This window comes from Scyliorhinus canicula, chromosome 2, assembly GCF_902713615.1.
Source record: "Scyliorhinus canicula chromosome 2, sScyCan1.1, whole genome shotgun sequence".
In the NCBI taxonomy this organism is placed as follows: domain Eukaryota; kingdom Metazoa; phylum Chordata; class Chondrichthyes; order Carcharhiniformes; family Scyliorhinidae; genus Scyliorhinus; species Scyliorhinus canicula.
Window position 1 is genome coordinate 15290738 of NC_052147.1, and position 23234 is coordinate 15313971.

At 44.9% G+C, this 23234-nt stretch overlaps 2 protein-coding genes across 5 annotated transcripts in view; one reads left to right on the forward strand and one right to left on the reverse strand.

The window, feature by feature from the left end:
* The window catches only part of coq6 (coenzyme Q6 monooxygenase), a 36394-nt gene extending 14912 nt beyond the window's left edge, over positions 1 to 21482 (forward strand). The window contains exons 8-13 of one of the 3 annotated variants that reach the window (XM_038774028.1): positions 1581 to 1688; positions 4828 to 5030; positions 7582 to 7697; positions 12588 to 12754; positions 17510 to 17545; positions 21315 to 21400. In XM_038774028.1, the coding sequence (XP_038629956.1) occupies positions 1581 to 1688; positions 4828 to 5030; positions 7582 to 7697; positions 12588 to 12754; positions 17510 to 17533 (618 nt within the window). In that variant the 3' untranslated portion in view covers positions 17534 to 17545; positions 21315 to 21400. Of the gene's footprint in view, positions 1 to 1580; positions 1689 to 4827; positions 5031 to 7581; positions 7698 to 12587; positions 12755 to 13178; positions 13623 to 17509; positions 17546 to 21314 lie in introns of those variants that run through there. The other 2 variants (XM_038774016.1, XM_038774021.1) reach the window with 2 other exon arrangements.
* Positions 16520 to 23234, reverse strand: part of entpd5a (ectonucleoside triphosphate diphosphohydrolase 5a) — a 44888-nt gene continuing 38173 nt past the window's right edge. For both annotated transcript variants that reach the window (XM_038774043.1, XM_038774037.1), the window contains 4 exons: positions 22177 to 22317; positions 22036 to 22092; positions 20655 to 20770; positions 16520 to 19039 (listed from right to left, as the gene is read on the reverse strand). In XM_038774043.1, coding sequence (XP_038629971.1) covers positions 18953 to 19039; positions 20655 to 20770; positions 22036 to 22092; positions 22177 to 22317 — 401 coding nt within the window. In that variant the 3' untranslated portion in view covers positions 16520 to 18952. The remainder of the gene's footprint in view (positions 19040 to 20654; positions 20771 to 22035; positions 22093 to 22176; positions 22318 to 23234) is intronic.

The following is a 23234-nucleotide window of genomic DNA, read 5'->3' on the forward strand; positions in this document are numbered from 1 at the left end:
CTTTCGCCTTGAATTTACTTTTTTGTATTAAAATACAGATTATCTGTAACCATTGCACTAAAAACGCTTGTCCTAAGGTCACAGGCCCTTGATCAAAATGATCCCAGTAATGCAAACTGTCCCATATTACATAGTATTTACAGAACAGAAATGGGTCCTTTGCTCAACAGGTTAATACCATTGTTTATGCTTCACGCGATCATTCTACGTTTAACCTGATCAGCCTATCTTTTTCCCACATTTACTTCTCTAACTTCCCGAAAATGCATCTGTACTATTTAATCATGGAATTTACAGTTTAGAAGGAGGCCCATCGAGTCTGCACCGGCTCTTGGAAAGAGCACCCTACTTCAGCCCACGCCTTCACCCTATCCCCGTTACCCAGTAACCCCAGCTAACCTTTCTGGGCAATAAGAGCAATTTATCATGGTCAATCCACCTAACCTGCACATCTTTCTGGATAATAATCTTTATTACTGTCACCAGTAGGCTCACATTAACACTGCAATGGAGTTACTGTGAAAAGCCCCTAGTCGCCACACTCTGGCGCCTGTTCGGGTACACGGAGGGAGAATTCAGAATGTCCAATTCGCCCTAACAACACGTCTTTCTGGACTTGTGGGAAGAAACCGGAACACCCGGAATATAAACACTGGGATACGGGAGAACGTGCAGACTCCGTACAGCCAGTGACCCAAGCCAAGAATCGAACTTGGATCCCTGGCACTGTGAAGCAACAGTGCTAATCATTGTGCTACCGTGCCACCATTTGGAGAGGCAGTGATATTGTGGTTTTGTCGCTGGATTAGCAATCCAGGTACTGCTCCAGGGACCTTGGTTAAATCCCACCATGGCTGATAGTGAAATTTGAATTCCATAAAAATCGAACGATGACCATGAAACCTTTGCCAATTTGGTTCCAGACAAGAAAGGATCCATGGTTCGCCTTCCACCGTCCTGATAGGTTTTGATGGGAATTGTTGACTCGTTATGGCAATCTTTATTAATTAGTTTACAACAGATCCAGACAAGAGGCGAAGGCCCCTAATCCAATGGAGGAGAGCTCTTTAGACCCAATGTCACCACATCCGAAGCATGCTGCACTTAACCATACATCATGTCTCAAATTACTCATGTACCGAAGACAAAAAGTGTTGCTTCTTGAAAGATATCCATCGCATTTATATTTGAATGGGTGGCAGAAAATGCACTCGAGGCCCTAGAATCTGTAAAGACAAAAGGCAAGCTAAGGTTACAGCCGTGGATCATCTGGAAGAAGGCGCACAGATCCTATTTAGTATCAACATTTAGTCCAAATTATGTCATTTTCCATAGATCTGCAGCACAGTTGACCCACACAAATGTCACACTGTACACACCTCACTTTCACACACTGTGCAACGAGTGCAATGCACACTGAGTCAATTCTTGTGGGAACTGTGACCCAAATGTGAGTGATTGCTCACGTAATTCACATTGTTGCACACATTGTGTGTAATCTGTTTTGATATCCCGGCATGAGAATGATTGTGACATCTTACACGCAACCCTTGAACCTAACTCTCTCCGTTTTCCACCAGCTCTCTGATCATCTCAGTTCCTTGGTGTGGTCAACTTCCCACCAGCATGCATCTGACTTGCTCAGTATGGACGAAGAAACCTTCGTGGACGCCATCAATTCAGCTTTTGTAAGTGGTGTGTGCAGATGGGCCGGCCCAGTGCACAGTTGAACTGCAAGTTTGCATGTTGGATATCGGTCCGTGCGGCGTGCACTGAATTCCACTCTGGTGACGTTCAACCACGGTATCTGAGGGCTACAGACAGGGGAAAACAAAACGAAGCTTGATGTTTCTGATTGCCATTATAGTCGGACTGGGCTTGAATGCCGATCCAAACCTGTATTATTGGTAATACTGCAGAGGCGTGCTGCCTAACTTCCGGCTGCCAAAGATTTTGTTCCCATCTTCATGTCCACATTTAATCTACACATCTAAACATTCAGAACTGAAACCTGGGGCTGGATTCTCCGCCCTGCCGCGCCACATTTCTGTTTCACCTTGCCTGCGGGATGTTCCATTACGCCGGTGGAGAATCCAGCCCAGTATGTCTGTAAAGCGCTGCCTGTAGAAAAAAATGTATTTGTAGGTTTTAGCCAGTAGGCAGTACACTGGAGCAATTTCTGAAGTCTTCCCATTTTACTGTAATTTATTCATCAAATTGAACCCGGCAACACAATGGTCAATTTATCAGCAATTATTTAAATTTATTATTTAAAAATCCAGCCTCTCTATTTACTGTATGGACTCTGAAATGGCAACCAGAAAGCAAGTTTTCTGCTTCACGTGAGGATAGAAAATTGAGGGAAAAAGAATAGAAACTTCTGTTTCTGTGGGTTTTTAAAAATTGGTCACATTTTATGTATTAAGTGGACTCCTGTGAAGACGCACGCTACAAACTATGTTTCAGTACTTTCTAGCACGGATCCTGTGGCGAGTAACTCATAGAATCATAGAATTTATAGTGCATAAGGAGGCCATTTCATCCATCGAGTCTGCACCAGACCTTGGAAAGAGCACCCTACTTAAGCCCACGCCTCTACCCTACCCGCGTAACTCAGTAACCCCACTTAATCTTTTGTACACTAAGGGGCAATTTAGCATGGCCAATCCACCTAACCTGCTTTGGACTGTGGGAGGAAACCAGAGCACCAGGAGGAAACCCACGCAGATAAAGGGAGAAAGTGCACACTCCACACAGACAGTCACCTGAGGCGGGACTTTAACCCAGGTCCATGGAGCTGTGAGGCAGCAGTGCTAACCACTGTGCCACCGTGCTGCCCATCTCCTGACTCCTCAAAGCTTGCCCACCACAGGTGTGTGATGGAATACTCCCCACTTGCCTGGATGAGTGCAGCTCCAACAGCACTCGAGAAGCTCGACACCGTCCAGAACAAAGCCCGCTCGATTGCTCCTCCGTCCACAAACATTCACTCCCTCCACCACTGACACACAATGGCAGCAGTGGGTAACACATAAAAGATGCACTTCAGGAACTCACCAAGGCCCCTTAGGCAGCACCTTCTAAACCCACGCCCACTAGCATCAGAAGGACAAGGGCAGCAGATATATATATGGGAACACCACCACCTGGACGCTCCCCTCCAAATCACTCACCATCTTGACTTGCAAATATATTGCTGTTCCTTCACCGTCGCTGGGTGAAAATCCTGGATCACGCTCCCTAACAGCACTGTGGGTGTACCTACAAAACAGGACTGCAGCGGTTCAAGGCAGCAGCTCACCACTACCCTCTTGAGGGCAGTTAGAGGTGGGCAAAAAATGCTGGCCTAGCCAGCGAAGCCCACATCCTATAAAAAAAGATTGTTACTTTTTAATGTTGTCTTGAGCTCCCAAACTGAATGTGCTCCTGTTGTGAAGGAGGCTGGAGACTCACTTCAATATTTCATCTATATTTTTATGGTGTCTTTTCTCCTTGTATATTTACTTGTGCTGTGGCAGCGGTCCTCTGGCAACTGGGAGTCCACCACTGATGAGTGATGGTGGCTGCTTATACTTGGGGTGGTACATTTGGAGGGGTGGTTAAGTGGGCATTACAGCTGAACACAGTGGTCATTGACACCTACTGGGGAACACATTTAAATTTAAAGTACCAAATTCAGTTTTTTTTTCCAATTAAAGGGCAGTTTAACATGGCTCCTACCCTGCACATCTTTGGGTTGTGGGAGTGAGGCCACACCTGGAGTATTGTGTTCAATTTTGGTCTTCTTACCTGAGAAAGGACGCACTGGCGCTGGAGGATGTGCAGAAGAGATTCACTAGGTTAATCCCAGAGTTGAGGGGGTTGGATTACGAGGAGGGGTTGAGTAGACTGGGACTTTACTTGTTGGAATTTAGAAGGATGCGGGGTGATCTTATAGAAACATATAAAATTATGAAGGGAATAGATAGGATAGATGCGGGCAGGTTGTTCCCACTGGTGGGTGACAGCAGAACTAGGGGGCATAGCCTCAAAAGTGGCGCAGTGCGTTAGCCCTGCTGGCTCACAGCACCGAGGTCCCAGGTTCGATCCTGGTTCTGGGTCACCGTCCATGTGGAGTTGCACATTCGCCCCGTGTTTGCGTGCGTTTCGCCCCCACAACCCAAAATATGTGCAAGCTAGGTGGATTGAACACGCTAAATCGCTCCTTAATTGAAAAAATGAATTGGGTACTCTAAATTTTTAAAAAATAAATAAAGGGAAGTAGATTTAGGACTGAGTTTAGGACGAACTTCTTCATCCAAAGGGTTGTGAATCTATGGAATTCCCTGCCCAGTGAAGCAGTTGAGGCTCCTTCATTAAATGTTTTCCAGATAAAGATAGTTTTTTGAAGACTGAAGAGATTAAGGGTTATTGTGTTCGGGCGGGAACGTGGAGCTGAGTCCACAAAGGATCAGCCACAATCTCATTGAATAGCAGAGCAGGCTCGGAGACTCCTGCACCTAGTTCTTATGTACTTGTGACACGGGGAGAATGTGCAAACTCCACACGGACAATGAGCCAGAGCTGGGATCGAACCAGGGACCTCGGTGCCGTGAGACAGCAGGGCTAACCACTGTGTTGCCCCCACACGGTCTTCACTTGGATTCAGCTATATCATCTTGGACAAAATCAGTAACTTAGCATGTGGAAGATGGCTCACAGTTTTATTACCCTTCAACACGTTGGCCTCTCCATACTATGGTAATGTTTTGTTTTGCAATGATTTGGGCTAAAATCCTGATCTCCTCAAGAAAAATGTTATTGATTTTTTTTCTTCTTCTTTTGTAGTGGAGTAATGAGAATCATTCTGAATTCATTGACACTGCAAGCTCCATGTTAAGGACAGCTTTTATGTTCCTGATGCCATCAGGCACATCAGTGCGGCAGCTACCACCGAGCGTGGCTCAAGTTGAACCAAAAAGCAGGGCCATGTTTCCACTTGGACTGGGGCACGCCACAAAGTATGTCGGACCACGGGTTGCCCTCATCGGGTAAGATCATGTGCATTTGTTTTTCACTCCTCCTATCTCTTTGCCTCATGACCAGACCGAGGCCCCGAAAATGTCCAGGAAACCATCTTGGTTTCCTGGTCTCAGGTGACGTCGGACCTGGGCCTCCCTTTTGAATTCTGCATCCACGTATTTAATCCTGGCTCTGTGACTCCACATCAGGACAGCAGAAACCTGATGCTGCGTTTGGCGAAATCCTGTGCGTACAATTCGCAGCATGACGCGTTGGATCCTCCATGTATCTGCTCCACGTCGAGTTTTAATGTGTGATCTTGCAGATTCATTCTGGAACTCTCTCCTCCTAATCAGCTCATGAAAAGAACAATCTCTTTGGCCACACTTTGGGTTGCTTGTTCCTAATATCACCTTTCATGACTCGGTGTCAAAATTTGTTTGATAACGCTCCTGTCAAGGGAATGTTTTACTCATATATATTTTGTTTTTTGTTTTTAAATTTAGAGTAACCAATTCACACTTTTTCCAATTAAGGGGCAATTTAGCGAGGCCAATCCACCTAGCCTGCACATTTTTGGGTTGTGGGGGCAAAACCCACGCAGACACAGGGGGAATGTGCAAACTCCACACGGACAGTGACCCAGGGCCGGGATCAATCCCGGGTCCTCGGTGCTGTGAGGTAGCAGTGCTAACCACTGCGCCAGTGAGTTTTTTTATATATATAATATAGAACTTGGGGGGGGGGGGGGGGGGGGGGGAGGATTGAACTCATTCTCTCAAAATCAAAATGTTTGCAAAATTCCAAACGGTCATTGTTAAGTTAAGCCTTGTAACGGGCGTCGGTTAGCTCAGCTGGCTGAATGGCTGGTTCGTGAGCGACACCAACTGCGTGGGTTCAATTCCCGTACTGGCTGAGGCTACTCATGAAGGCCCCACGTTCTCAAACTTTACCCCTTGCCTGAGGTGTGGTGACCTTCGGGTTAAATCACAGCTCAATCAGCGCGCTCTCAAAATAATGGGGGGGGAGCAGCGTGTGATCCTCTGGGACTTCCATTTCATGGTGTGTAAATTGGAATACACTGCCTGAAAGGTTGGAAGTAAACTCAATAGTAACTTCCAAAAGATAATTGGATCTCTACTTGAATGGGGAAGCATGGAGAAGGGGAGTCATTGTTTTTTCTTGCAGAGAACCAGCACAGGTATAATGGATCAAATAACCCCCTTCTGTTCTGTAGCATTTTGCATTTTAGGCAGTGAGTGACAAAGATGTCATTGGAGAAACTAGTTACTAAACAAATTATGCATGAGCTTAATTAACGCGAGCACAACATTAATGAAATGGTCTGGTTTAATGACTTGTTTTTAAACAAAATATCTTGGGTTTATATAGTGCATTTCATGCCTGCACAATGTCTCAAAGTACTTCACAACAATATATTTTTGAAAATGAAAAGATGAAAGGGAGTTTATATTTCCATAGTATTTTCATGATCTCAGGATATCCTTTTTTTAAAGTAACCAATACTTCTTTTTTCCAATTTGGGGCAATTTAGTGTGGCAAAGGGCAGCACGATAGCTCAGTGGGTTAGCCCTGTTGCCTCACGGCGCTGAGGTCCCAGGTTCGATACCGGCTCTGGGTAACGGTCCGTGTGGAGTTTGCACATTCTCCCTGTGTTCGCTTGGGTTTCACCCCCCACAACCCAAAGATGTGCAGGGTAGGTGAATTGGCCACTCTAAATTGCTCCTTAATTGGAAAAAATGAATTGGTTACCCTAAATTTTTTTTCTTTCAATTTAGTGTGGCCAATTCACCTACCCTGCTCATCTGTGTGTTGTTGGGGTGAGACCTGCGCAGACACGGGGAGAATGTGCAAACTCCACACGCACAGTGTACTGGGGCCAGGGTCGAACCTGGGTCCTCAGTGCCGTAGGGAGCAGTGTTAACCACTGCGCCACCGTGCCGCGCCAGGGTCCCAGGTTCGATTCCCACTTGGATCACAGTCTGTGCGGAGTCTGCATGTTCTCCTTGTGTCTGCGTGAAATTCCTTCAGGTGCTCTGGTTTCCTCCCACAAGTCCCAAAAGATGTGCTTGTTGGGTGAATTGGATATTCTGAATTCTCTCTCTGTGTACCCAACAGGCACCAGAGTGTGGCGACTAGGGGATTATTATTGTTATTATAATAATAAAAATAATCCTTTTAAATATACCAAAAGTGGCAATTTCAAAATCATTACAATGTTCAATAAATGTGAACCTTCTGTATACTTTATTTTTATTTATTTATTTATTTTAAAATTTAAAGTATCCAATTCATTTTTTTCAAAGGGGCAATTTAGCTTGGCCAATCCGCCTACCCTGGGTTGTGGGGGAAAGACCCACATAGACACGGGGGATATGTGCAAGCCTTCTGTAGTTTAAACAGCAAATAATGTGCATTAGTGTTAAACTTTTCTTTAATTAGAATGATGCAAAAGAAGCCTTTGCATAACTGAGTCCTTGGGTTCTCGTGACCTAATAGGGAAAATGGTTTAACTCTTGGAATAAATGTTCTCTTGACCTGTAAATTCTCTCTCTCTAGTGATGCTGCTCACAGAGTTCACCCACTAGCAGGCCAGGGAGTCAATCTGGGCTTCGGGGATGTAGCCAGCCTCTCTCAGCATCTCAGTGAGGCAGCCTTCAATGGCAGAGACCTAGGTAGGAGATCCTTTATGTCTTTGAATAGTGCAAGTGTGAATGCGGTTATTTTTCATTGATGACTGGCAGAAAACACAAGATTATCTTTCTGAGAATTCTCCCCTTTTCAGGGATTCGGTTTCTGGACTTTATAATGCAGGTTTAAAGCCTGGGTATCCCACTGGACGCTCATTCCCAAAATTTCTAGATTTTTTTCCCCCCCTTCCCCCGATTTGAGTCTGAGGTGTGTGTGTGGGTGTAAGTAATTGGTATGTTTGTGTCTACCTCACAAGCCTTGCTCTTTGAAAGTTGAGGGCATCAAAACTTCGTTGACTGTGTCTTCACCTGACATTCCTTCCCCATGCATGTTGCCCAATGCCACTGGATAAGGATCAGTGACACTGGCCTAATATTTTTTTTAAAAGCCATTCTTTCATCCAGGGATGTTTTGTTTTTATAAATTTAGAGTACCCAATTCAATTTTTCCAATTAAGGGTCAATTTAGCGTGGCCAATCCACCTAGCCTGCACATCTCTGGGTTGTGGAGAAGAGACCCACGCAAACACGGGGAGAATGTCCAAAGATGTGCTGGTTAGGTGGATTGGTCATGCTAAATTGCCCGTAGTGTCCTAAAAAGTAAGGTTAAGGGGGGGTTGTTTGGGTTACGGGTATAGGGTGGATACGTGGGTTTGAGTAGGGTGATCATTGCTCGGCACAACATCGAGGGCCGAAGGGCCTGTTCTGTGCTGTACTGTTCTATGTTCTATGTTCTATAATGTGCAAACACAACACGGACAGTGATCCGGGGCCAGGATCGAACCTGGGACCTCGGCGCCGTGAGGCAACAGGGCTAACCCACTGCGCCACCGTGCAGCCCTTCATTCAGGGATGTTGGTGCCATTTTCAGTGCCACAGCTCAGCACAGATCAGAGATTGAACCTGGTACCTTTGAGTAATGGCACTAGTGTGGGCAAATGCTTTACCCAATGGGCTATCATGGGGATGATTCTGTCAGAGACTGCTTTCTTTTTTGTTTGTAAAATATTTTTATTCTCCATTTTCACATTTTCTTCAGAATTTACACCCCACCAACAATCTGTAAGCGGTAACAAATACAAAGTCAATCCCCGTATCAACAATGATCCCATCCTCCCTCCACCCCAAAAAACGCCTCACCTGACAATATAAGCTTCAAATAAAACAAACCCTCCCACGGTGAGAAAAACAAAGGAAGAAAAAAAAAGAAAAAGGAATCCGGAATCACCTATGGTCACCATTGACCTATAGAGTCCCCCCCCCCCGCGCCCCCCCCCCATAACATTCAATGCCATCCAGTCGCCGAAAGAGTACCGTAAATGACGCCCATGAATTGTAAACCACCCCCCACCCTCCCTGACTCCTTCCCTCCACTTCCTCTTATAAAACTCCTCCCCCAACCTCTGTTCCTTCTCCCCAACTTTCCACCCCGACTCGACTCATCGGAACCTGTTCTGCTGTTCTGCCAGGCTCCGTGGCAGCAGCCCCTCCCCCCACCTCACTCCCATTCACTGGCCAGCTTAAACCGGCCAGTGTGGAGGACCCTGCCCGGGTCTCTTTCCGCCTTGCCTGGTCCCAGGAAAACCAACAAACCCCACATACGCACCCAAGCCCCAAAAAACCAACATTGCAAGTGAAAGTCCCATCTCTTCCCTTGTCCAAATATATACAACGTTGGCTCATTTAGCACATACAGCATGCAGTGAAAAAATACAGTTACATGAGGCTACACCGGTACATGACCATTTCTCAATTCAGCCACAGTCCTTCTGCCTTCGTAAACTTCTCTGCTGCTTCCGCTGTCCCAAACTAAAAGTTCTTGGATTTGTAGGTCACTCTCAACTTAGCTGGGTATACTATGCCACACTGCACCTTACTGATGTACAGTGCCTTCTTCACCTGGCTGAAGGCAGCCCGCCTCCTCGCCAGCTCCACCGTAAAGTCCTGATATATGCGTATTCCAACTCCAGCCCATTGCACCACCCGCTTCTGCTTTTCCAGCACAGGACCTTCTCCATCACACTGTACCTACGAAAACACAGAGTCACTTCTCTTGGCGGCTCACTCTCCTTTGGTACAGGCCTCCACGACTGATGAGCCCGATCCAGTTCCTATTGGGAGGGATCATCGCCCTCCCCCAATAGCTTCGCCAACATTTGGCAAAATATTCACTTGGCTTCGGGCCTTCCATTCCTTCGGGCAGACCCACAATCCTCAGATTCTGTCGCCTGGATCTGTTTTCCAAGCCATCCATTTTGGCTCGCAGACCTTGTTGATCTCTATCACCTTCCGCATCTCCTTCCCCATCGAGGTAAGCTGATCACTGAGCTGCGATAATGTTTCTTCCACTTCCTTCAGCGCCTCACCTTGCTCCCGCACCTCTGCCACTGTGCTCAAGACCGCCGCCCTCACTGGGGTAATCGCCTCCTCCACCAGCACTTTCAATACCGCCCCCATCTCCTTCCTCATCGCCTCCATGTGTTTTATGAACTGCCTTTCGATGTTCCACGGCCATCACCATAGTCATTTCTTCAGCCGTGGGCAATGCGGCCTCCCCTGGTGCCCCAGCCTCTTTTCTTGCCGTCCCGCGGTGACCTTTCCACTCCCCGGCGGACTTTCAGCCACTTTTTTCACGGCCGTTTTTTAACTTTTTTTTTTAATAAACAATTTTATTGAGGTAGTTTTTGGCTTTGTAAACAGTTACAGACATCACCAGAAAGAAAGCAAAAAAGGCAAAAATGTGCAAACATCCACGTACATTCAATACTTCAATCGTAACATATTGCACAAGCCCGCTCCTCTCCCACCGGTACTACCCGCCATTTTATCCTTCCTACTCTACTCTACCCCCCCCCCCCCCCCGCCCTGCTGACGCTCACTCTCCCGCAAAGAAGTCAATAAATGGTTGCAACCTCCGGGCGAACCCCTGTACAGATCCCCTCAAGGCGAACTTAATTTTTTCCATACCCAGGAAACTGGACATGTCCGCAAGCCACAACTCAGTCTTCGGGGGCTTTGAGTCCCTCCACGCCAATAGTATTCATCGCCGGGCTAGCAAAGGCCAAAACATCGGGCTCTTTCTCCCCCTGGACTCCCGGGTCTTCCGAAACCCCAAAAATTGCCACCCCTGGACCCATCGCCACCCTTGTTTTTAGCACCCTGGACATGACGCCTGCAAATCCCTCCCAGTACCCTCTAAGCTTAGGGCATGCCCAAAACATGTGAATGTGGTACGCTGGTCCTCCCACGCACCTAGCGCATTTGTCCTCTATCCCAAAGAATTTGCTCATCTGAGCTACCGTCATGTGGGCCCGGTGAACGACCTTAAATTGAATCAGCCTGAGCCTGGCACATGTCGCGGTCAAATTTATCCTACTCAGGGCCTCTGCCCACAGCCCATCCTCCATTTCCCCGCCTAGCTCCTCCTCCCATTTAAGTTTCAGTTCCCCCATCTGGGACCCGTCCTCCCTCATGAGCACCTTATAAATAACAGAGACTCTACCCTCCCCTTCTTCCCCCCTAGAGACTATTCTGTCTTGGATCCCCATTGGTGGGAGGTGTGGGAAAGATGTGACCTGTCTACGAACAAAGTCCCGCAACTGCAGGTACCTAAAATCATTTCCCCATACCAGCCCAAATTTCTCCTCCAAGCTCCTCAAACTCGCAAAGCTCCCTTCCAGGAACATATCGCCCACCCTTCCCACCCCCGCCCGCCGCCATGCTCGAAACCCCCCATCCATACTCCCGGGGGCAAACCGATGGTTGTCGCAGATTGGCGCCCAAACCGACGCCCCCGTCTCCCCTACATGCCTATTCCACTGGCCCCATATCCGCAGGGTCGCCACCACTACCGGGCTGGTGGAGTACCTGGCCGGCGGCAGCGGTAGAGGAGCCGTGACCAGGGCTGCCAAGCTGGAGCCCCTACACGAAACCGCCTCCACCCGCTCCCAGATAGACCCCGTACCACCATCCACTTCCTTATCATAGAGATGTTGGCCGCCCAGTAATAATTAATCAGACTCGGCAAAGCCAGCCCTCCCTCGCTGCGGTTCCTCTCCAGCATCGCTTTCTTCACCCGCGGGGATTTTCCCGCCCAGACAGAGCTCATGATCATCCTGTTAACTCTTTTGAAGAAGGACTGTGGGACAAAGATCGGGAGGCACTGAAATCTAGGGAGGATTGTCATCTTTACAGTCTGCACCCTCCCCGCCAGCGACAGCGGCAGTTTTTAACTTATTTTCGACATTTCCCTTCACTGTGCCTTCTCTTGCTTTTGCCGCCTCCGCTGCCTCTGGGACCGGGCGTTAAACCCCGAAAATGCCGTTCCCAAACGGGAAGCCCTCCAATGTGCAGCTGCCTCCTGCCTGCCGTCACCGGAAGTGCCTAGAGACTGCTTTCTTTTAGCAGTTTCCTTTAGCAGTTTTAAAGAGTACTTTAGGCTTTAAGTCATAAAGGGAAAGGGTTATAATTAGTTAGAATCTGCCATTTTCGCTAACTTTCCATCTTATTTAAAATGCTTTTCTCAGCACTGTTAACTTTGATAGAATTGGAGGGAGGGAGGGTGGGGGTTTGGATCGGTGGGAGGGAGAACTGTGTACATGGGTTTGTGGGATGTGGCGGGTGTTATCTCTTTCCCTTTTGTTGTTGGGTGTTCTTTTGTTTTTTTCCTTAGTTTGTAGTTGCTTTTGAAGTTGGGTGGGTATTGTTCTTGGGGTGTTACCGCGGTTGTTTTGTTAATAGAGGTGAGATATTTATATTTTGTAAAAATTTCAATAAAAATTATTTAAAAAAACAAAACAAACTTTGATAGAATTGAGTTGACTGTACTGTGTTTTAGCCAACGCCTTCATCAGCATCTGTCTCCTGTCCATTCAGGCTCCACCAAGCACCTGAATGCATTTGAAACTGAGCGTCAGAGACATAATCTTCCTGTCATGGCTGCAATAGACCTGCTGAAAAGGCTGTATTCAACCAAGAGTACACCGGTAGTTTTGCTGAGGAGCTTTGGGCTGCAGGTGACAAATGCCTTTGCACCTATCAAGGTAATCAATGAAACCATTTTGTTGTAAGCATGTGATTTATGGAATAAGACAAGGATTTGGATAGCAAAAGATTATTTCCACTGGCCTATCAAGTGATAGGCAAGGGCAGATAAATGTGCTTTGTAAATGTGTTTTGACATGAAGTGCTATCAGAATATGGAGTTCACTAGCACATGTGGCTATTGTTTATTAAGTAAACACGCAGAGGAGAAATATTAAGAGTGCAGAAAAGTAGTGGGTCATTCAGCCAAGATTGCTCTTGCGCACCATCTGGAGGCCATTTCAGAATGGCATTGACAGAGGCCTGTGGGCATTTCATGTATTTTTTTAAAAACTACTGAGGTAGGAAAAGAGCATTTGAGCAAAACTGGCTTGAGTGATGTCTTATTTTTATTTTAAACAAAACCTTTCCATCGTTTTCCAGGAACAAATCATGGCATTTGTCAGCAGGTGAATTGTATTCTGCAACTATCCTGGATTAGTTCTGTCTCCGGAGGATGCTGTGCGTTCTGGCTGCGCGGAGATTTTTGTTTTGGGTTCCCGCTGTTTGCTGTAAAGGACTGATTTGTAATCTTTTGTAATTTATTACGTTTGAATCTATTACATGATAAATATTGGATTGATTTATACCATCTTAAAATATTTCTTGCTGGTCTGCATCCACTGTACAGTCTACCACCAAGCAGAATGTAGCACCCGTGGGAAGGGTGTGAGCCCTCCAGAAACATTTGGAATGACCTAAACATCCACTCAGTCACTGGTGAAACCTGTTCAGTTTCTGGAAATCTAGTGCATTGTTAGATTGAAAGAAAATTCAGCGTTTTGAATCTTAACAAATTGATTAAAAAAAGTGAAGTTGATGCATCAATTGAATGCTTGATTGTCCTACTGTTAAGTAGTCGTGCTTTAGGCTAAAGTACACACTCGCATCACTACCATTCACCCCGTGCAGAGGGAGGACCTCATCAACGTCCTGCTCCAAGACCTAGTGAAGTTGGCTATTAATACGGCCAGGCAGCAGACAGTCAATGGAGTCATCTATCTAACCCCCTTCCATGACTATGTTCGCTGCCGGATGTCCCTGGCGGCACCATCAAGGTCTACCGTGCCCAGTGGGTACCACAGGGATTGGGCTCTTTTTTGACCCCTTCAATCACATTTTGTTTTGATGTTTTAAGTTTCTTGAGAATTTATTTAGATGCCGTATTCCTTAAGGAGTTGCATTTTTAATTTCTCCCTCAGTGTTTTGATGTAGTTTAAGTTATTTGGCTAACAAAAAGAAACAGATCACAAGTAACTAGGGGGGGGGGGGGGGGGGGGCACGGTAGCATAGTGGTTAGCACAATTGCTTCACAGCTCCAGGGTCCCAGGTTCGATTCCTGGTTTGGTTCACTATCTGTGTGGAGTTTGCACGTTCTCCCCGTGTCTGTGTGGGTTTCCTCCAGGTGCTCCGGTTTCCTCCTACAGTCCAAAGATGTGCAGGTTAGGTGGATTGGCCATGCTAAATTGCCCTTAGTGTCTACAAAGGTTAGGTGGGGTTACGGGGTTAGGGCGCTCTTTCCAAGGGCTGCTGCAGACCCGATTGGCCAAATAGCCTCCTTCTGCACTGTAAATACTATGATTCTATTATTTGTTCTGTCTGACCAGTATTCCTGGGTTTCAGTACATCCCAAGCCTGTTGCATTTAATGCAGGCCAGGCCAATGCAAATCTCAAGGCGAGGAAGAGAAAGCAAACTGATTTGAGACACCACAAGAGGGCTAAATATACAATAAAGCGTAAAAATTATTTTTTTCAATAAGGCTAGCATTGCTGCCTCATGGCGCCGAGGACCCAGGTTCGATCCCGGCCCCGGGTCACTGTCCATGTGGAGTTTGTACATTCTCCCTGTGTCTGCGTGGGTCTCACCTCCACAACCCAAAGAGGTGAAGGTTAGGTGGATTGGCCATGCTAAATTGCCCCTTAATTGGACAAAAAAAATAATTGGGTTCTTCAAATTTAACATTTTTTTAAAAAGGGAAAAACTATACTCCTGTTTGGGGTTTGCAATCTAGGTGTAAATATCTGAAGTGACATAGATACATAAAAGATAGGAGCAGGAGGCTTTTTGGCCCTTCGAATCTGCTCCGCCATACATCATGATCATGGTTGATCATCCAACTCAGTAGCCTATAGATACAAATCTTCTGAAATCACAATCTTTTAATGTCACAAGTAGGCTAACATTAACACTGCAATGAAGTTACTGTGAAAATCCTCTAGTCGCCACACTCCGGCGCCTGTTCGGGTACACTGAGGGAGAATTCAGAATGTCCAATTCACCTAACAAGCACGTCTTTCAGGACTTGAGAGGAAACCCACGCAGCCACGGGGAGAATGTGCAGACTCTGAAATGATCAGTCACAAAATAGCAGGGTTTAACAAGATTGCAAATTAACCAAAGCCTTTGGCTGTTTCCCAGTAAACTCCAATTACAGGTGGTCAGGTATCACTCAGGCAGGCTAAGCCTATCAGTGGATGTTTGTCTGTACTGAATCTCTGCATTTTCTTACAATTCATATTAGTGCAGAAAGCGTTTAGTTTCAGAGTTCAACTTCTGATCTTCCGAAGTGCTGTGATTTTTAAAACAGCTCAATATCTGTTTAAATGCTGTGAATTGCAGGGGCTAAACCGATGTAAATCTTATTTTATAATCTCGTGTGTTGGTTTTTGTCAATTTATCAATGCCTGTCAGTGAATTACCTGCATAACACCTTAATAGTTACTGTTCTCTGAAGCTATTGCACTCCAAAGGCACACATTGTCCTGTTTAAATATAAATCATGAGATAATGCAACTATTTTATTACTGTACGTGTTGCGAATGAGATCTTCCTTTCAAATCAGTTTTTTCCACCTACCTTTTTTTACTCTTAAATAAATTTTGGAACCAATAGGTTTCAGGAATTGTCTTTGATGCTCTTCAGTGACAATCCATACTAATCAATGTGATTTATTACAAGTTTAAATTATTTTTTGTTTTGCCCTATTTCAATCCTTTATATTAATGCACTGATTGACTTGTACGAAAAGATTCACCGCTTTTATGATCCTTCATGCCTAAATTTCTGTCAATGTTCCCTGTGTATAAAGCTCTATTCCAAAAGGATTAAAGATTAATATTTAGCATCCAATGGCTGAGAAGCTATGTCTAGCCGATCTATGTCACACCATGTTGCAACACAAACAGCCCACCTACATCCTTCCTTGTGCTTCATTAAAGAAAATAAGTTTTTTTTAAAATAAATTTAGAGTACCCAATTCTTTTTTTCCAATTAAGGGGGCAATTTAGCGTGGCCAATCCACCTACCCTGCATATCTTGGGTTGTGGGGGTGAGACCCACGCAAACACTGGGAGAATGTGCAAACTCCACACGGACAGTGACCTGGGGCCGGGAGCGCACCTCAGCCTCGACACCGTGAGGCAGCAGTGCTAACCAGGAACATTTTTTTTTAAACTTGTGTTTAAATAGGGCTTTGTATTTGGGTTAGAGCAGTGTATAATTGAGGAGTCTTAGAAACTATGTATATCTCGTTAATTTAAATGGATTTCACATTTCACAAATTCAAATGGGGTAAACCAACAAATAAGGCTAGGCAACACCAAGTTATCCGCACAAGCTATTTAAGAGGTTGGGGTGCTGCCACAAAATGCTATTTGTGAATGCAGATTGTTCTGCTGAGTATTTTGGCGATGTAGCATGAAGCAATGAATACAGAGCACACAATGTATATTCAGTCACTTAATTAAAAAAAAATTAAATATGTAGATAATTCATAGAACATGTTAAAAATTGTCTGCTAATATACAATTGAATTTACACCACAATGACATTGAGAAATTAAAAAGTGTCGATGTTTTGCATTCCTCTCAAAATCGCTGATATAAAATATTCATTAATTGCAGCCTTCATGCAGTTAAATAATGTGCAATATACAATTTTTTAAATAAAAGCACCAAGAATACTTTTGCACCATGGAGTCTAGCATAAATTTCTTAGTTCCCAGAGAACAAGGACAACTGCAAGGAGTTGGCACATATCAGCCACGTGTGAGGTTATCCTTCTGTTTGCCTGCTTTCCAGTGCCACCAGCATAGAGTTGGTTGAAAGCTCGGCTGACCAATGTGGTTTTCATTTTCCGAGATGGTGCTTGGACACAAGTCAGTCTGATGAGCTAAACCAGCCGTACAGACCAGGAAATGCATAAATAGGTTCTCTTGGCACTATATTTAACAATGTGCTACTGTGAAGGATGTCAAATTTAAATTAAATGTTTCTTTTAAACATTTTAACAGCTGATTGTTTCCTGTTTTTTTTAAACAGTCAAACCTTTAAATCTGAAATAGTACAGAATAAGCATAGTAATCTGTAACCTGGGAACTCTTACAGAAACAATGTCACAGTGCTGCAGGTTATCATAAAGGAGTTGCAACTCATAAGGAAGTTGTGACAGAGATGAGAGTCCAGTTAAGGCAGGACCGTACACGTACCAAAGTGATTGAAGTACTTCACATGAATCCTCTCTGAAATTCAAACTTATCCAAGAATTACATTTTATACACTGAGGTTCAATGTGAGCCATCTATCACAGTTACAATTGAAAATCTAGATTTTGATAAATACTTGTGGTATTCAAGGGAGACGACCCACCCCTCCCAACTTCTTCAGTGCTTACTTTAAATTATTTTTAATTTTCCCTCTCTCCCCGCCCTCTCAGATGCTGGTCTCCGAGCATCAATGAAAACAGATCCAGGTAAAACAAATTACTTTAACCCGGTCATTAGGTGGCACATAAGCTTGGTTGAGGATAGCAATTTTAATTTTTCACAGGTTGAAATGCCTATCTCTCCCTCTTCCTCCTCAGTTGGCACAGCCAATACTGGTTCTGTATAGGACGGTTTTACGTTCCAGAAGCACCTCCCTTTTTAAAATGATATCGCAATAAAATTCAAATCAAGACGTAAACCCCTATTTGGAATCAAAGCTGCCGTTTTGGTGTTAGATAATTTTTAACATGGTAATTAAAAAGAAGTCTAGTCACAATATCCCTATCCTCGCACCCATGATAATCAGTAATCATGGTTTGTTTTTGTTTCTTTATTCTTTCATGGGATCTGGGCATTGCTGGCAAGGTCAGCATTTGTTGCCCATCCCTAATTGCACTTGAACTGAGTGGCTTGCTCAGCCATTTCAGAGGCAGTTAAGAGTCAACCACATTGCTGTGGATCTGGAGTCACAGGTAGGCCAGGCAAGGATAGTAGGTTTCCTTCCCTGACAGACATTAGTGAACCAGATGGATTTTTTAACGACACTCTAGTATCGTTTCATAGTCACCATTACTGGTGACAAGCTTTCAATTCCAGATTTTATTAACTGAATTCAAATTCCATCAGCTGATGTGGTGGGATTTGAACCCATATCTCTGGACTACTAGTCCAGTCACAATACTGCTAAGCCACTCTGACCTATTTAAAAAAAAAAGTGGTATTCAATTATGGTTTGGAACTGATCTACAATTTAACATCTTTTCATGCTGATTTGAATTCCAGTTACAATGGGAGTGAGCACTGTCCAAATTAAATTGTTAATACCAAAATGGAATAAAGTTGCTCCCGAAACTCCAATGGAAGAAGGGAGTATGGCACAGTGATCACTTTGAAATGTTTAGGGACCAAGGAGTTGGAAGGTTTCCGCAATCAATTCATGGGATGTGGCGTGTCGCTGGCTAGGTTAGCATTTATTGCACTTGAACTGAATGGCTCCTGGGCCACTTCAGAATCCACCATGCGATTGAGTCACATGTAGGCCAGAGCAGGTAATGAGGACAGCCGATGATAGCCTTCCCTAAAAGACATTATTGTTGTACAAACCCATCTGGTTCACTAAACAATAGTTTCATAGTTTTCATTAGACTTTTAATTCCAGATGTTTACTGGATTCAAATTTCCCATTTTCTCATGGATTAATGAGAGACCCACAGCGACGGGGACATGATTGCTGACATCTCTGCAGATTGTTCTCAGTGGGTGGAATCCAGTTGGAAATAATTTTCTCTTGACGGTAATAAATTATAGCGTTCATACTTTCGAATAGTGACACAATCATGCAGATCAGTATCCCCGTAATATAAACAAGTCTTTTATTTTGTTTCCGTTGCAATTCACGGAGTGGTCTTCAGTGACTGAATGAGGTGGAATGCTGCTCCTAGTGCCCAGCTAGTTTCTATATTATTGACTTTCTTGGCCAGCTGTGAAAATAGGAAATGGAAGAATGAGAAATGTAGCAACAAAATAAACCTCCGTCTGGAGCAGGACATGAAGAGGCAAACAAGCTGGGTCAGAATGGAGTTGAAAGAGTCATAACAAAGACTAAGATTCTTCAATTTTACTCCCGAGACAGAATTGTTTTGGATCGAGGGGTATCTTGCTCCACCATGAAAAAGATTGCGTTACCCCTGTTCCTGATGAATGCTTCACAACCATTTGATGCACTGTGGAGCATTGATTGAATGGAATTGGGCTGCCTGCTATCTCTGGGAGGAAGTCCCATCTCCGAGAACTGTCAGCAGCACCACTAGCAGCAGTGGCCACTGCTGGGACTACACAAGAGTCCCAGAGAATAAGTAAGAAGTCTTACAACACCAGGTTAAAGTCCAACAGGTTTGTTTCAAACACGAGCTTTCGGAGCACGGCTCCTTCTTTCACCTGAAGAAGGAGCCGTGCTCCGAAAGCTCGTGTTTGAAACAAACCTGTTGGACTTTAACCTGGTGTTGTAAGACTTCTTACTGTGCTCACCCCAGTCCAACGCCGGCATCTCCACACCAGAGAATAAAGTACTGGGAACCCAGGATACACTTCAGTCTCTTGAGAGCAGGTTAGAGGAGGATGGGATTAACCTTGGATGGGGCTCCCCAATCAGAAAATGGGGCCTGTGAGGGAGACGTGCACCCCCCTCCCCCCCCCTCCCCCTCCTGCTACCTCCCTCTTGCAGTAAGACTTACCCACTGTCACTGACCATCTTCCACCAGCTTAAGCATTGTGGCTGGGTCCTTTCGGGTTTTATCAATGTTATTTGGAATACAATTTTGAAACTATTTTCTCTTGACTTATCTGTATACCCTCTCCACCTTGATTATGTTTTTTTTTAAAGAGTAAAACAAGGATGTAAAACTTAAATTCTAAATTGGCAGTGGAAAGTGACTTTAAAACCTCTTAGCAATGTTACAATATACATTGAATACTAGATAGCATTCATTGAAAATAGGTGCATTTGATAGGTAAGGATCATGTATGACTGCTGTATTCAATTGCTAATGGTCACCTAGGAGTAAACAACAGATGATTCCTATACCCCGAGAGAGATTATGGATTATTCTTTGGACTTCATAGAATTTACAGTGCAGAAGGAGGCCATTCGGCCCATCGAGTCTGCACCGCCTCTTGGAAAGAGCACCCTACCCGAGGTCAACACCTCCACCCTATCCCCATAACCCAGTAACCCCACCTAACACTAAGGGCAATTTGGACACTAAGGGCAATTTATCATGGCCAATTCACCTAACCTGCACATCTTTGGACTGTGGGAGGAAACCCACGCACACACGGGGCGAACGTGCAGACTCCACACAGACAGTGACCCAAGCCGGGATTCGAACCTGGGACCCTGGAGCTGTGAAGCATTTGTGCTAACCACTATGCTACCGACTTGCTTGATTAATATGCAAAAGTGTTGGTAACCACTCTGTACCTGTATTATTAATAATCTAGATGGATGTGAAACTCCCAATTGAGCCTCTAACAGCCTTTCTTGAAATCTGCTTATGGCGCTCCTAGAATCCAAATCAGAATAGGCACGATGCGTACCTGTAGTTCGGTGTGATCATAGAATCCAAACCCTTCCTTGAGTAAGGCAGTGATATATGTTAGATCCATGCATAGAAAGGGACTGCCTGTGGTTGCTTCATTTAAGTCTTCGCACACTGAAGATTTGAAAGTTCATAATTAGACTTCAGGAAAACAGGAGTGGTTCACTTTTACTCTGGCCTGTTAAAGACTGTATTTGCGAACACATCACAACTGGCCATCACTATCTCTTTCTTAAATGTACATGTTTTGACTCCTTTAAAATGGGGCAATCCATTTGAAATATGCCATTTGGCCCAACAGGTCCATGCTTCACATGCGCTTTCAGCCGCCTTTATCTAACCTCAGCATATCTTTCTAATCTTTTCTCTCCTATCTACTTATTTAGCTTCCTCTTAAATGCATCTAGCTATTCGCCCTAACTGTTCCATGTGATAAGTTTCATATTTTACCTAGTGGCTAGAAACATTTCTCCTGAATTTGTTATTGGATTTATTAGTGCAGATCTTCTGTCTACTAGCCCTAGTTCTAGACTCTTCCCACAATTGGAACACCGTTCCCACGTCTATCTCCTCTAACCTTGCCAAAATTTTAAAGACCTTTATTAGTTCATCCAGCCGCATTTTATGGAGGAAAAAAAAAAAGATTTTTCCTGTTCAGTCTTTCCCACAGATGCAATCTCCAAGGAAATTGAGTAAATTGTCATTTGAACCATCTCCAGTGACTCTGGGACAGGAACTGTGCTTGAGGAATGTTTGAGGAGAAAGGCAAGTTAAGCCTTGCTTTTAATTTGACACCATCACATATAAAGTTCCAAATTATACACCTCGTGCTTGCAAATTTGTTTTTTTGCTTTTTCATGGAATGATGCTTTAAAACAGGTTTAGATTTCTTAACAATACCGAGCAGAGTTTAAAGCTCGGGATGGGTGTGTGTTGCTGGCAAGGCCAGCAATTATTGCGTATTCCTAATTGCCCCTAAGGTGGTGGTAGTGGGCCATCTTCTTGAACTGTTGCAGTGTGTGTGTGTGTGTGTGGGGTTAAGGCATTCCCCTCAAATATTATTAGTTTGTTTACCTGTCCATTTAGGAAGGCAAAACCTCTGACAAAAAGCAAAAATTGTCCCATCAGAAAGAATATAATTCGTATTGAAAAAGGTCTGCGTTCCACACTCATTCCTCTCTAGACCCCATACAATCTTGCTTTGGAAGTTAGTTTCAGTTCTAACAGAATCATGTCTTTCAATCAAAGAATGCAGTGTAAAGTATTTGCAGGAAATGCTGCAATGAATAGCCTGTTCTGAATGACAACCTGTTCTGTTTAGTTAAGGAGGTAGAAACCTTTTGCAGAACTGCCTTAAAGCACAGAATATTCCCACATACCTTCCACTGCTTTCATTTCAAAATCCTTCACAAGTATAATGCCACCCTTCTCAACATCTAAAAACAGAGAAATAAAGTTTTTGAAAATGGTCTTCAGACATACGCAGGACAAAAAAACAACAATTCTAGCTGCTCACGTACCAATCATTCCTGCATCCACAGCTCGGTCGTAGTAATACGAGAAGGCATAGAAATTTCTGTTTTTAATTTCATCTTGCTGGTCAAGTTTCTTTTGTATCACCTTTATAACTTCAGTATAGCAGGAGTGGAAGTCAGGGGGAACTGAGATGACAAATACAAAAAAAGATAAAAGACTTGCATTGTGTCCTTTAGCCAGTGAAATACTGTTGTAATGCAGCAGCGTGTTTGCACAAGGCAAACTCTCACAAACAGCAATGTGGTGATGACCAGATAATATGTTCTGGTGCTGTTGATTAGGAGATACATATTGACCAAGACAACTGGACTAACTCCACTTCTGTTCTGCAAAAAGGGATCTTTTACCCCACTCAATGTTAACATGTACTGGATGCTGTGGTATGAAGAGGCAAGAGTTCAGCTCCTTTTTCTTTTTCTTTTTTTTTTTAAAATAATTTTTATTGAAATTTTTCGATACAAACATTTACCCCTATTACATTTTAAATTATAACACCACAAGTCCCCCCTGGAAAAACCTCCCCACGCCCTCCCCCGCGCGCACCCCCCCACCCTCCCTCCGCGCTATCAGTCTAGCAACCAAACCGTTTTTCCCTTTCTGCCGATGGCCTCGGGCAGTCCTTGCCCGCGACCCCCCGCTGACGTGCTCCCTTCGTTGCTATCCCCCCCCCCCCTCCCTTTCCCCCCCCCCCCCCCCCCCCCCCCCCCCCCCTCCCTCCTCCCTTCCCCCCCCGCCCCCCCCCCCCCACCCCCCCCCCCCCCCCCCCCTCCCTTCCCCCCCCCCCCTTCCCCCCCCCCCCCCCCCCCCCTTTTCTCCCCGGGTTGCTGCTGTTTCGGCCTCCGGTTCCTATCTCTGATCCAGAAAGTCAAGGAAGGGCTGCCACCGCCGGAAGAACCCCTGTACCGACCCTCTCAGGGCGAATTTGATTCTTTCCAATTGGATGAAGCTTGCCATGTCGTTTAACCAGGTGTTAACGCTTGGTGGCCTTGTGTCCCTCCACTGAATCAAGATCCTTCTCTGAGCTACCAAGGACGCAAAGGCC